The sequence below is a fragment of the Buceros rhinoceros genome, unplaced genomic scaffold (genome assembly GCF_000710305.1).
Source record: "Buceros rhinoceros silvestris isolate BGI_N320 unplaced genomic scaffold, ASM71030v1 scaffold18712, whole genome shotgun sequence".
Classification (NCBI taxonomy): domain Eukaryota; kingdom Metazoa; phylum Chordata; class Aves; order Bucerotiformes; family Bucerotidae; genus Buceros; species Buceros rhinoceros.
Window position 1 is genome coordinate 12,768 of NW_010399684.1, and position 13,160 is coordinate 25,927.

General features: G+C 42.4%; 1 protein-coding gene across 1 annotated transcript in view; it reads right to left on the minus strand.

Moving 5' to 3' along the window:
* LOC104489425 (mitogen-activated protein kinase kinase kinase kinase 3-like) overlaps positions 1-13,160 on the minus strand; it is a gene marked incomplete at its 5' end in the record, with an annotated part of 26,166 nt that overhangs the window by 9,989 nt on the left and 3,017 nt on the right. Inside the window, 7 exons of the mRNA XM_010131584.1 lie at positions 1,873-1,931; positions 4,718-4,835; positions 4,922-4,982; positions 7,648-7,727; positions 8,876-8,960; positions 10,474-10,515; positions 12,288-12,397. Of these exons, the coding sequence (XP_010129886.1) occupies positions 1,873-1,931; positions 4,718-4,835; positions 4,922-4,982; positions 7,648-7,727; positions 8,876-8,960; positions 10,474-10,515; positions 12,288-12,397 (555 nt within the window). The remainder of the gene's footprint in view (positions 1-1,872; positions 1,932-4,717; positions 4,836-4,921; positions 4,983-7,647; positions 7,728-8,875; positions 8,961-10,473; positions 10,516-12,287; positions 12,398-13,160) is intronic.

Sequence of the window (13,160 nt, forward strand, 5' to 3'; positions counted from 1 at the left end):
AGGAAATTCAGGCTCATCTCTTTCCACTCAACTGCTCTTCTAGTGTTTGTCAGAACTTGGTTAAAAATTGGAAGAGAACAATGAAGCTCCAAAATTGGTTACCGTGAAACCCTGAAGTGTCACAACTTTAATTCTATGGCATTGACAAAATTGCACTCCTTAAGCTCCGCCAGCATATCCGTTAAGACAAACAAGTGTTATATCGCACTTTGTATAATTACATCCAAAAACTGGATTTTGAAGTGCAGTAAAGTGACTGTGGGCCATCAGGCAATTAACACTATGGTTCAGATAAATGCTTCTGCAATCCAGTACTACCTACATCAGTGAAATATGCTCATGCCACCTTCCTGTCAAGGAAATCCACTAGCAACCCTTGGCATTTTCAACACCAAAGATTAATTTCATTAATCCAAGTTCTCACTCAACATGGGTCAAAACAGCTGTCAGCTTGGTGTGACCCTCGGTAAGGCTGAACTCAGCAGTAGAAACCACAGAACATGTACTTGCCAGCACCTGTAAGGTGGAGAAACAAGACCAGGAGTTCTCTTTTTCTGCCTGTTGTGGCACTGCTGCTTCCCTCAGCCCCCACAGGGGACTTGTCCTGCCGGCAGAAATGGAGGCTCAGGCCACACGTGGTAAGCAGGGCAGGAGAGGGGAATCTACCGTTTCTCTCCTTAGAGCTGCCTTTGGCAGCTGCCCTGCTTACGAATTATCACTTACGCCTGTTATGCAGGAAGGGCTCCATGCTATCTCTGCGGCCAGGACAGCAGATGACAAGTCCCATGGCACTGTGCTTAAATACACTGCCTGTTATTTAGTATGGAACCCTGAGATTACAGAGGAGCACACCACCAGCTTTCCCATTTCATAAACAAAGATCTGAAAACACACAGACTTCCAAAGGAATTGTCACATCCGAAAGGCAGCATTCGTACCTACTCTGATCCCTGTCACTCCACCCCTTCGGAGCGCCCTTCAGCATCCATTAACACCCACAGCTTGACTAGATGCCTCAATTAGGGTAAGGCCTGGACATAAACAGTACATAGCATTAACACCCTTCTAGACCCTAAAGAATCTGTACCCCACAAAAAGTCAAGTTTTCACAGGTGAACTGGACAAAGAAGCCATAACAAACATCAGACGGTGTGGCAATATCGGGGAGATTTTTCCAGGATAAATGAGAGACACTCGCTTACCACTGAGTCTGTGAAAATCCCCTGTATAAACAGCTCCTCACACCAAACATTTGGTGATGGAATACCAGGGAAAACATTTCCAGAGACAAGAGCTCAATCCCAAGAGATCATCTATAATTACCTTTTTTTTTTTTTTTTTTTTTTTTTTTTTTTTTTTTTTTTTTTTTTTTTCAATCTGTCTGCCCCATCCCCCTTTTAAAGCCCGTCTGCAGGCAGCGCAGCTTTGACGCTGCTGTAGCTGGCATACTGAACACAGTGCCAAGGCTTCAGAGAAAACACTGTCCACGAAGAACTGAAAACACTCCTGGCTTTTACCATCCAGTACTGGTAACCGGACCATGTGCTAGGAACTCAGGCAACTGAAGCCTGGTGGAAACTTCTTAAGGCCCTCCACCCACGGAGCTGAGGTTCTTCCCAGGGACTGGTTTAAACGCATGCCGCTTCTCCGCATTTCTCGAGAACTGTCCTTAAATACCAACAGCAAAAAGGGCAAGTTTTCACTGCTTAAACTCAAGGACTAACTTGAAATCGCTTACTGGCTGCAAATGCATGCTTTCCTAATAACGACAAAAGGCTCTTCTCCCTTCACCTCCCAAACCCGACTCAGCAATCTTCACACTGCCACTGTTTGTACTGCTTCTTGGCATTTATTCTGCAGATCTTTACTTACCCACACAACACTTCTGACACCATTTAGTGTCAGGAATTTTTGTAGACACTGCAAACTTCCTACAAGATAAAAACACAGAATTATTGATCAACTACAGCAATTGAATGAATTTGCTTTTTAAAGAGCTGGTGGTGGGAAAATTGTATTCACCCACCTACCCCGCCACGCCCTCCCCCAAAAAAGAAATTATTTGTACATTTCTTCTCAAAATGATACGCCTAAAACATACATCGTGATCCCTCCGTTAGCACCGAGGTGCAGCTCAGTTATGCGGCATTATGGATGCAGTTAAAAGGCAGGGATGGAAAGGAATAGGTACCTCAGGACCGTCAAGCATCATCTCTTGCTATTTAATTGTATGTGTTTATACACGTGCCCAGCTAGTCTATTGGCCCTCTCAGGATCATTCCTCTTCGTAATGCTGCATCTTACTGCATCCTGTGCTGGATACCACACTGACAACATGAAGTCCACTCTTGTCCCAAGGACATCGTAATTCAAAGACAAGACATGTGGACGCGAGGGGCGACGGTTGCCATACTGGGTGACTTGCTGGGCCACAGTCCTTGCAAACTAACAGCTTCAATTTTGCAAGAATTTTGCTAGGCAGCACAGCACGCATTCAAGAGGAGGTCTGAAGAGGACTGGAGGGCAGCTTTGCAAGATCTTTTCTCATGTGCAGGGGCCCTGAGAAGTCATTAAAACAATTACTTGGAAATTTATCTGGTAAGCCAGGGAAGATGTTGTTGATTGCTGGTAGTCGGAACTGGTGTTTCTACACAGACTGGAAGATGACAGATAGCACAGCGATTGGCCACCGTAGCCTTGACAATAAAAATAACTAATCTAATGCTGTAGAAAAGATGGGAATAAGTTGAGTGATAGAGAAACGCTGCAGTCAAAGCTATGAATTGGGAAAATACTTGCACAGTATTTCAAATGAAGCTGTCCAGAGTGACTGATAACGCAGCAGGACTGAGTAGCATGAAAACTGAGTACCGGCCACAAAGTGTGGTTGGAAGTAGTTATGGAAGGTTTGAAACAAACTGCCCGAGGACACTAAAGGGAAAGAAGCTGGAAAGGTGACTTACCACGGACATATTTTCGCCTACTGAATGTTTGCCTACCAAGTATCATAAATTGAGCTTGGAATAAATTGAGCAGATGAATATACAAACCTCACAGATTGCTTTGAATTCTATTTTTCTTCGCATTTTCACTACTGAAAACTTTGCTTTTAGCATATCTACATTTTTTATGTAGCACTCATCAACGTGGTATCCAGCAACTTGCTGAAGAATACACTTTGTGGTCTGGTAGGAAAAAAAATATCATGCTCTTCTACATACTTCACATGTATTTCTTCTGTCTGGCTAAATGTTACTACCCTGATGCCTTACAGCAAGGGATAAAACAGCAAAATAGAATATCTAAATGAATCTCTCCTGCCTCTGAGTGACTGAATTGGCACTCACACATTCAGGTTGTGCTGCATTTTTCTTGGGAAGTGACACAACTGGACAAGAAATTTTCAGAGTCCTCTGCAAGTCAGGTGAGGTACCATTGCAGGCTTCATGTAGTCTGAAGGTTTTCCTCACATGATCACTGTAATAATTGTGGTTATTAGTCCACTGCTGACTCAGTCCTTAAGGCAAAATCACCAAGCCAAAGTCAGTTTGGAAGAGAGAGAAGCAGAACAGTGGTGCAGGCTGTGGTGGTTGTTAACTACCTTTCCTGTGTTGAAACAAAGGCAGAGACAGGCAGTCTCCCTGACAAGGATCTCAGCCATCCTCCCACCTCACCTCCGTTCCGGTACTTGTGCCCATAGGTTTGCACAAAAGCAGGGCTTTGAACCCCTGTGGAGACGGCGCCTGCGAGTCTGAGTTTTGTTGAAAACTCATTGGCACCCCATTTCTGATATTGACCACAGTGCACGTCCATCTACTATAAAAATGGGAGACTTGTCGAAGAGACAGCGGAAAGAAAGCAGAAAGAAAGTAGAAAGCAGAATGTAGAATGCAGCAAGAATCAGAAAGTTTATTCTGTCTCTTCTCGGAGTACAAGCTGAGGCAGAGGGAGGGATCTCGCTCTAAGACGTTAGAACAGAGGCTACGAAATATTGGAGTTGGGACGCCAGCGACAGTATTTTGGTAAGAATTTGCATTTCTGTAAGCGAGAGATTCCTCTATTAGCTAGTGGAGATAATGCTATTGTGAATGCCTCTCCCTAGGCTGTGGGTAAATAGTTCTCAATTTGCATTGGTAAAGAGAAGGTATTCAGATTTCTATCTGAGCTGGTTTACTTGCGAAACCTGTTTTCCCTCGTTGTAAGTTGTCAATTCTATGTAAATATTTCTGACCTGTTTAAGGGAACCTAATAAAACCCGTTTGTTTATTTATAAATTGATTGCGGGTATTCGTAACACAGGCACAGAGAAGACAGTAACTCGAAGCACAAATTATCTCTCAGGTAGAACTTAGAACTTAGCCTCTAGGAAGAACGTCATTTTCAGACAAGTGCTGCACCATTATGTTTGCAGATGACCGAACCAGAGGCCTTTCCTGAATCCAAGAACTATATGTTAATAGGCTGTTAGCAGAACCAAAGGTAGCAGAGCATCAGGTCTTCCCTAACAGCGTTTCCTAACAGAAAGCCTTTCACATGAGAAAAACTAGTGATTCACGACGCACTTTAAGAATCAAAGGGTTCTCTGCAAACCGGATGGAGCTACTCACGGCAATCTGTGATCAGAGCTCCACTGGATATGGTATTCCCAGGGTTTCACAAGCATATCCTGAAGGTCCAGAATTAAGATATTCTGATATATCTGATGATGTGTATTTACCTGGGAAGTATTCGGTCAGGGAGTTTATGTGCTGGAATAGCAACCGGCAACTTCTGCATTTGCCTTGCATAATCAAAGAGTCCTGGTAGATTATGAGAATAAAGCTGAGAAGCTTTACCTGGAAATTAGAAAACAAAACCACACTTCAAATATGAAAACAGATGTTTACCAGCACTACCACTGGAAGGCAGCACAGTAACTTACCAGATATTGATAGCAAGCAGTTGTTCATGACATACAACCAGGTACACCTTCGAGGAAACAGCTGATAAAAGAAAAACAAAGAAAAGCATTCCATTTGATACGCACAGAATGTCAGCACATTAAGCTGATCATTAATACCTGTATAGATGACAGGACAAAACTAATATTGACTTGCTTTTTGTAGCGGAAATTAGCTTAAGCCAAGGAACCTGGAATCCAGAGTTAATTCAGAGTAAATCTTGGGCACACACACTCTGTTTAACATACACGTTAACATTTAGACAATTAGCATGTTCTATATTCACTCCTTCAAGTACACTGTAATTAGCCCACCAGACGCCATTGTAAAGATCAATCAATCCTTCTCAAAACTATTTTCAAACCACCAAACTCTCTCCTTCAAAGGGGAAAAGCTTAACAACATGAACTTCAGTAAACAAAACACAGTCAACAAACCATAGCCATTCTAAAGCCCCTGATAGTCCAAATCTCGGGAACAACTCCAGCGGGCACTTGATGGGACTCTCCATCTGCGTATCGCTACGCAGCGCACTGAAGCGATCGAGGAACGCTACACATGGGCAAGGCAGAACTGCTATTTGTCCAATCCCACAGTTACTAGAAAGGTGGAGTGAGACCAACAAGACACCCTTCAAGAAGCGAGTTTAAAAAGAAACATTACAAAAGGTCCTTCTTTTCCCCTCTCGCATAACTTCTGGAGCTTGTTGCCACAAGAGGTCACGGACGTGGAAAGTGTCAACAGCATAAACAAGGAATTAGACATACTCATGTCCAACAGGTCCATAAATGGATACAAAAAGCAAATAGGCAGGGATCCTCCAACATCCCCGACTCAATGACTGCAGTGGAGTCTGAGGAGAGGAGAGAGCAGACAGTGGCCAAGCTTATGGGCGCTTCCCACTGCCACTTTAGGAAAACAAACTGTTGGGCCAGACATACCACTCACTCAGGAGTACATTTCTTCTGCTCTTAAAAAAAACCCCCCAAACATACAAGAAAACACCAAACAAAAAATCCCCACTAGACGACAAAAAACCCCATCCTTACTGCTGTTTTATTAGGAATATTTGAAGAGAGCGCTATAAATTAATTGGAAGATTTTTCTGCCAAAGACAAAGAGATTCATCTTGAAGCTGTGCTAACTCCTGGAAACAAATGTTATTTCTGCTTTGTCCATTAGTGAAGTGGAATGCAGTGAAAAATATGAAGGATACTACTTTTGCTTTTATACTGAATCATATCAGACCTAGAGAGTAAACAATAAAGTGAAACACAACTCGAAAATGCTATTACAGTGACATCGTCATAAATAACGATGTAATAGATGGTTAGCACAGAGGGTGCATTTCTATTCCCGAAGTCTCCTCATAACCCAGACACACTGTAAGAAAAACCTACAGTAATAATCTACCAGCCTGCTTGCATCCAAATTTAATGTGCAAGTCTGACTGATCTTCTGTAGCTGCATCAGCATGTTGTAAATTAGTAGGTGTGGATCTGAGGAGCGGAGAACTGCAACACTTCAGATTTGCAGGTTGATTGACCTGTCGCTCATTCCTCCTGTTCCAAACGTGTCTGGCTCTTTTTGTACAGGCTTCTCTTCTCATCTCTAAGTGCTTATTACAGCAGTGCCCTAACAGCTCACTAGGCAACACACCACTGAACAGAGTGCTTGGAGAAAACAAGGATGGATAACAGATACGAGAGCATGAGTTTCATTACACCTCTTCTCCTTGCCAATTTACCAAAAAAAAAAAAAAAAACCAAACCCAAACCAAACAAACCTTTCCTTGGTCTGCCTGGCCTACAAGAATTATTGTATCAGTGATCTTTCTCAGGGTGGGTTTCACAGCTGCAGAGTAGCAGCAGAGAGGTATCTGAGCTAGGTTTAAACCAGCTAACTCCAGCACCAGCATGATTATGGGCTACACGGAGCTCAGCGCAAGCTAGCTGGGCCTTCTCAACACGACAGACATATCTAGACCCTGGAAGATGAACAAACGCCATGCCTCCAGTTTACAGTGCAAAGGCTGTCCTTGCAAATTCCTCCATCCTGATGGCAGATGCATAGCTCCCTACGTCGGGGAGAAGGCAGGAAAGAAAACAAGTCTCTTAGACCCTGCAAAAGAGCTGGAGAAGACACCATACAGAAAAGCCTGCAACTGACACTTTCCCCTCCCCAGATCCCCTCAAATAATCACTGTTTACAAGATTCTGCAAGGATCGAATTTTAATAGGGGTTCAGTAAGCTGAGTCTCATCAGCAAAGCTGCTTAAAGACCAAAAGAACAGAACACAGTGTATGAAGGACCTCCTTACTCCCCTGAGGCTGAAACCAACATCTGTTGTAAATATTCTATCCTGTAACACAGCTTTAAAGAAAATAGAAGCTTAGGTACAAAACACGTCAGGGCAATTCCATACTATTTAAGAGATGGTTTAACCGCAGAACAATGCACTACGATGAAGTTCACCACACTGATACACACAGGTCTCCTACTTAAACACGGGTCAGCCTACAAAAAACTTGACCGTGACTGAGGGGTACCCTCAGCAGTAAACATGTAGGTAATTCTCTGTAGCTAGTGCCTACATAACTGTAGGAAAGACAGTTTGAACAAGGATTAGACAACATTAAAATGAGCAGCTAAAAAAGAGTGACAAAGGTGTCTTTTTTTTTTCCAAAACACCAAACCAGAAATATACCTGCTCCATTGATGTTTCATGAAGTTCATTGAGGTTCAGTGTGTAAATACCTTCTTCTGCACCAAATATCAAGTACTGATCTGCAAACACAAAACCAAAACAATCTGGAAATCCTGGCAGAAGGAAGCTGTGTTTTAGAAGAGCATGCAGCTTCTCCCCAAAAACTGAAAACAAGCCCACACAGTGAAACAAACCACCTGCGAACAGTGATGGCGTTTGAAAGTACAGGAAGTTCACCTTGCTATGGAAGCTCAAAATTGTGGGTGGGGCTGTTTGAAGACATCAGCAAAGATCAGCAGGTTTTTGTGATCAACAGTTGGAATAAAAACCAGCAGTGCTACAACCATAAGCAAGAATTCATGTGAACAATTCCCTCACATTTAGATTATCCTACTTTGACATTTCCATGTGGTTAGTGACATATCCTCAGCCTCCATCTGGAGCTCTTCAACAGCAGCACTGACTGCAACGTTCCCTCAGTGCCTCACTTCTTGAACATAATTTATAACCTGGACTGCATTTAGCTGTGTGAACAAGACAGGCATCTCACACTGAGAAGATGTCAACTCCAAAAGACCGACTTCCATCATTTTGGTTTCTACAAAACCTCAGTATTTTCTCGCTTACAGGCTCAGCAGCACATCTGTGCAGCCTACAATCAAAGGGTGACATTGCAGAAATTGCAGGCAACTGAAAATTGCAGGCAATGCAAGAACAATGCTACCATTTATGCTTTTCACTGGGCTGTACAATAAAGCACTAAGACATGTGCAAACATACAGAGAGCTGCAGAAACCTGCAGGACCAGAAAGATATAGAGGGGGGGGAAAAAAAAAAAAAAAAAATCAAGGGAATGATAAAGAAATCCATCTTAACTAGGACCTCCAGAAGTCAGATTTTGTAAAGATAAATCAGGACTGGTGTCCTCTGGGCTAAAACGTTGAGAAGAGTCTTGAATCAAAAACAAACAAAAAATTCTGGTTTTTTCTCTTTGAGATGTCATTTACTCTTTTCAATCAAAGCTGAAAACTGCACCCCATAGATCTTAACATAATTTAAAAACCCAACGTTGAGCTTCAGACAGCAGTGGCATAATTAAAGAACTTCTGCTTATCCGACTAGACCCATTGTACCATATGTGTGTTTTAAGAGGCATACTGTTGCTCATCGAAGCACTCTGGAAATTCAAGGAGAGGAGAAAATGGGTACAATACCCAAAATACACTACCTCTTGTATCTGGATTTATCCATGATGTTGCACAATGAATTTTTAATGGACAGCCATTGAAAACCTTTGAGAAACAAGCACCCATCTGCAGAAATAAAAACAATTAAAAATAAAAATAGGAAAAATCAAAACGTGACCTTTCCAATAGGATTGGTTTTACTCAGAGTAGCAATAAAAGGTTACAGGTCATTTCATTTGCCATGTGGAAAATAAACTCATTCAGACAAGTCGACAAAGGCATTTTTTCTTTAAAAGTCATTTTTTTCTTTGTGTGTAACATCTTTCTGAACAAGCACATCAGAATTAGCAGTCTGGAATTAGCCATTAAATTAACGGTCTAAGCACATACTTACTACGGACGTGACAAACCTGGAAAAGATTCCTGAATTTTGTGACTTTAGAAAGTTTCAGCAGAGAAACTTGATGCTCGCCATATTTCACACTTTTAAAATAAAAGTCTAGGTCATTCACCAAGCAAAATCTTCAGTCTCGGATTCTCTATTCTCTATCTCGATATTGATTGCCTCCCAAAGGGAACCCTCTGGCAGAAGATCCCGCTCTGTGTTCAGCGTAACCCTGACAAACTTAGGGTGCTTGCCGAGTGTCTTCCACAGTATAATATCATCAATCTCTCCATCCTCTCCCGGCAAAGCACGAGCATTTGTAAGAATATTTAGTGAATCTGCTTTAAGATAGCAGAAAAGCAAGAGCCAGGGCTTCCTCCTCTCCCCTCAACCATCACCACAACATCTCCATGTCCTGTTCCGTTAAGAAACAGAGCTGATGGCCAGTACTGCAGAGGAGAAGGAATGATGCAGAGGTAAACTGCAGTTAGTGAAACGTTACCATTTATCAAATGACTCACGAAGCAGCCAGAGGTCAGGGTTGCCATCCTGAGCATAAGCAGTTACTACCCTTAGTAAAACTACACACCCTGTAATACAGCTAACGAATGGCAACGTTCTCACTTCCTATTAATACTTGGTGCATTATTAGTGATCTATAAACCCAATTAACCAAATAGTTCTCGTGTTAACATTTGGACTGGTTTTGTTTTGTTAACCTGCTGCTGAATAAGAAAGTCTGTTCACATTTCAGTCACTTCTGATCCTAGTTTAGTTTAATAAGAAAAGGAAAGAAAAATAACTTCATAATTAGCCCTTTAAAATGGAAAGCAGCAGAAATTAGACCCTTTTTTGTGCTTCGGACATCCCTCACCCTTGCATCACTGTAATGAAGTCCGCGTATGTGAAGGAAGAATCGAAGTTTGAGCTCTTTGCAATTCCTGAGAGGCATCAGCTCCTCAGGTGAGTAAATACCTCCAGAACGCTCAAAGTACTTCTATGACATTAGTCACAGAACTTTTGTTCACTTTTTGATGAAAAAAGCAAATAAAAAAACCTTCCAAAATTTACTTCAAGAGCGCAAAATCAAGGGTGATTTCCGAAAATACCATACGCATGTCATAACATTTCTAAGAGGTACTGGCTGTTGTGAATTTTTAAAATTACTAAAAACCATTCAAAAAATAGTCTCTGCTTTGGCAAGAAAACGCATCCTGCTTCCAACACGCGTTCGATTGACTCGGTAATACTCACATGTACTTTAGGTGTGGGAGGAAGGCCATTACTAACTGGTTTCTAGAAAACAAAAGTTGAAAAGTATGTTTACACTCGCATGCACATAGATGCGTGTTCTCTCCCCACATCACAGCACAGCCCAAGTATAAGCGTAAAACCATTTTTTTAAGAATGTTGTTAAAAGCACTTGATAAATAATTGAGCATAATTATATTAGAAGAAAATTAAAAGCCAACACTTATACCTTTATAAGAGACAGACGCAAAACCCTCCTTGCAGATTTTTTAATACAGTAAGTAAGTAAGAATTGTGTTGTGTACTTCTACGGTAAACGGAAGGCACTAGGCACATACCGGGATGCTCCTCTGCGTCCAGTGCCACATGTACTAGACCAGAAAGCCGTGGCTGACTTCTGGCTACACTCCCACCTTTAAGCCCAAGGTGAGCCTAGAGACCCGCACCCCCAGCCAGTGTTTCTGTAACTCTGTATGAGTTTGCCAGCTTTGGGTCTCTAGCAACCGCACCCCACAAACTACCACCACAATGTTTTCCATTAAACCCTCTACTAGGACTCCCTAATACCCACCCGTCGAATGTCTGCAAAGCCTACTGCACCACGTTTTCACATCAAGACGATGCCGGGAGGAATGCCATCTCCAGCAATACAAAGTTAAGAACAGTTTCTGTGATTTTGCTTTAACTGTTCAATTTTCCAGGCAGTGTTAAACTCTCTGAATCAGTACCAGACCCACTTCCTGGTATCAGTACTGACTTCTCCTAGCAAATCATGCTTCCAAAGAAACGTATTTCACAGGTGACACTGGAAACTTCAAACGCACACTTTCAAAAGCTAGGTTCAAAGCAGATCTGGACATTGTACTTTCCAAAGTAGTGCCAGCATTAACTGGCCCTTCCTTAAAACATAACAAAACCACACACGAGGTTTCTGCTCTACTTCCTCTTCACTTCTTTCAAAAGCAGGAATATTTCCAACCTTATCCTTCGCAGATGACCCCAAGGAGCAAAGTTTCATGTTACACTTAATCTGATCTAACTACAGACATCCCACTCTCTCCTATCTCACATTCTCACTTCGGCTTTCGCATCACAGTAACAGGGTGACCACTCTGGAAGCCATGTCCTGCGTTGATGAAAACAACTTTTTGGAAGAGGAGAAAGGGATGCAGGAGCATTCTTCTTCCTCAGCTCACAGCCAGATCAGATCGCATGTGGTGTAAAACTGCATTCTCTCCATGAGTGCAACTTCACGTGAATTTACACAGCTCAAACCTGACACTAAACTCAGACTGCTAAACCCTGAACCCCACAGCTCCAGAGGCCAGCAGGCAAACAGCTTGCCTATCTGGACCCTCAACCAATCTTTTTTCCCTGAACACCAAAAAGCCTGTATGCCTACAGCTGGGACAGAAGGACTCCTTCGGGAACAGCCCTGATTCAGGCCCTTTGCCAGGACCACCGGGTGGCAGCACATTCCACAGCACCCTCATTTCCTTCACTAGTCATTGCTCAGTACGACATACCCTCCTCTCCTGCAGGATCCTGCTCTCAATACCCGTCTCAAGTATATGCAAGCAAGTCAATCTTGCATATCCATGATTATATTAGTTTCTAATGAAAACTAAACACGGACTCCAACTTCAGCTCAAGACTGCATCACAACGAGACAATCCAGCTACACTGCGCTCTGATTCAAAGTAGACGTGATGCTGTCCAGCACGATTTCTATACTAGAGTGTGCCTGCTCCTTTTCACTGCACAGGTAAAACAGTTGAGACAACGTTACTATAGCACCCAGAAGCTTAAATACATACCAGTATTTCCTTCTTTTCTTTCCTTGAAAAATAAATGTCTCTAGCTTCGTTCTGTTGATGTGGTGATCCCTCTCGTTCACCATTTAATTGTACAGAAGTGACTCCATTACCTAGAAAGATTCACATTTAAAAATGTGTTCTTCTACCTTCAACTCAAAGAGCAGCCCAACCTAAAAACCATTTTGAAGGGCCAAAATTTCCACTTGTCAGAATATGTTCCAACACCCTAATTTAGTTCTAAAGCATGCATGTTCCTTCACATGCACATATAATCATCTCTAAAGCCACATTCAATCTCAGTCCGTGGCTTTTGGTAATCAATAGAACAAATCTAATGTGGGTATAGCAAGGGATGCGGTCACAGTTATGAGGAAGAAGTATTTAACATATCTAACGAAAAACTTGGCTGTAGCTAATGCTTCAGTTATTGGTTGCTTATAAAGAACCTCGAGGCATTCCTTAGCACTGGCTGCTTGAGCATTGCAGCTCCATCTGTAACACATCAGCTGCAATGCTAACGCACAGCAAGGGAGAGCCAGCAAGACAACAAGACAGACATCAAACTGGCTGAAAACAAGCCAGTCCAGGACAACTCTCAAAGCATCAGGCTTTAACAAAGGCATAAAAGCAACAGCCTGAGCAAACCGTGAACTACCAATTACCTGCTCTATTGCCCAACCCAGTTCATTATGTACAACAGCAAACACAGAAAGCAAAGTCCTGTTCTTGACACGTCAGATGACAACAACAGTCAACACACAAGGCGAGAATCTGAAACCCACACATAGGAAAACTTTTTTCTTCCCTTTGACAACCCTTATACACTCTATTATAAGCCTGTACTTAGAAGAGCAATTGTGTCACGAGTGGCAT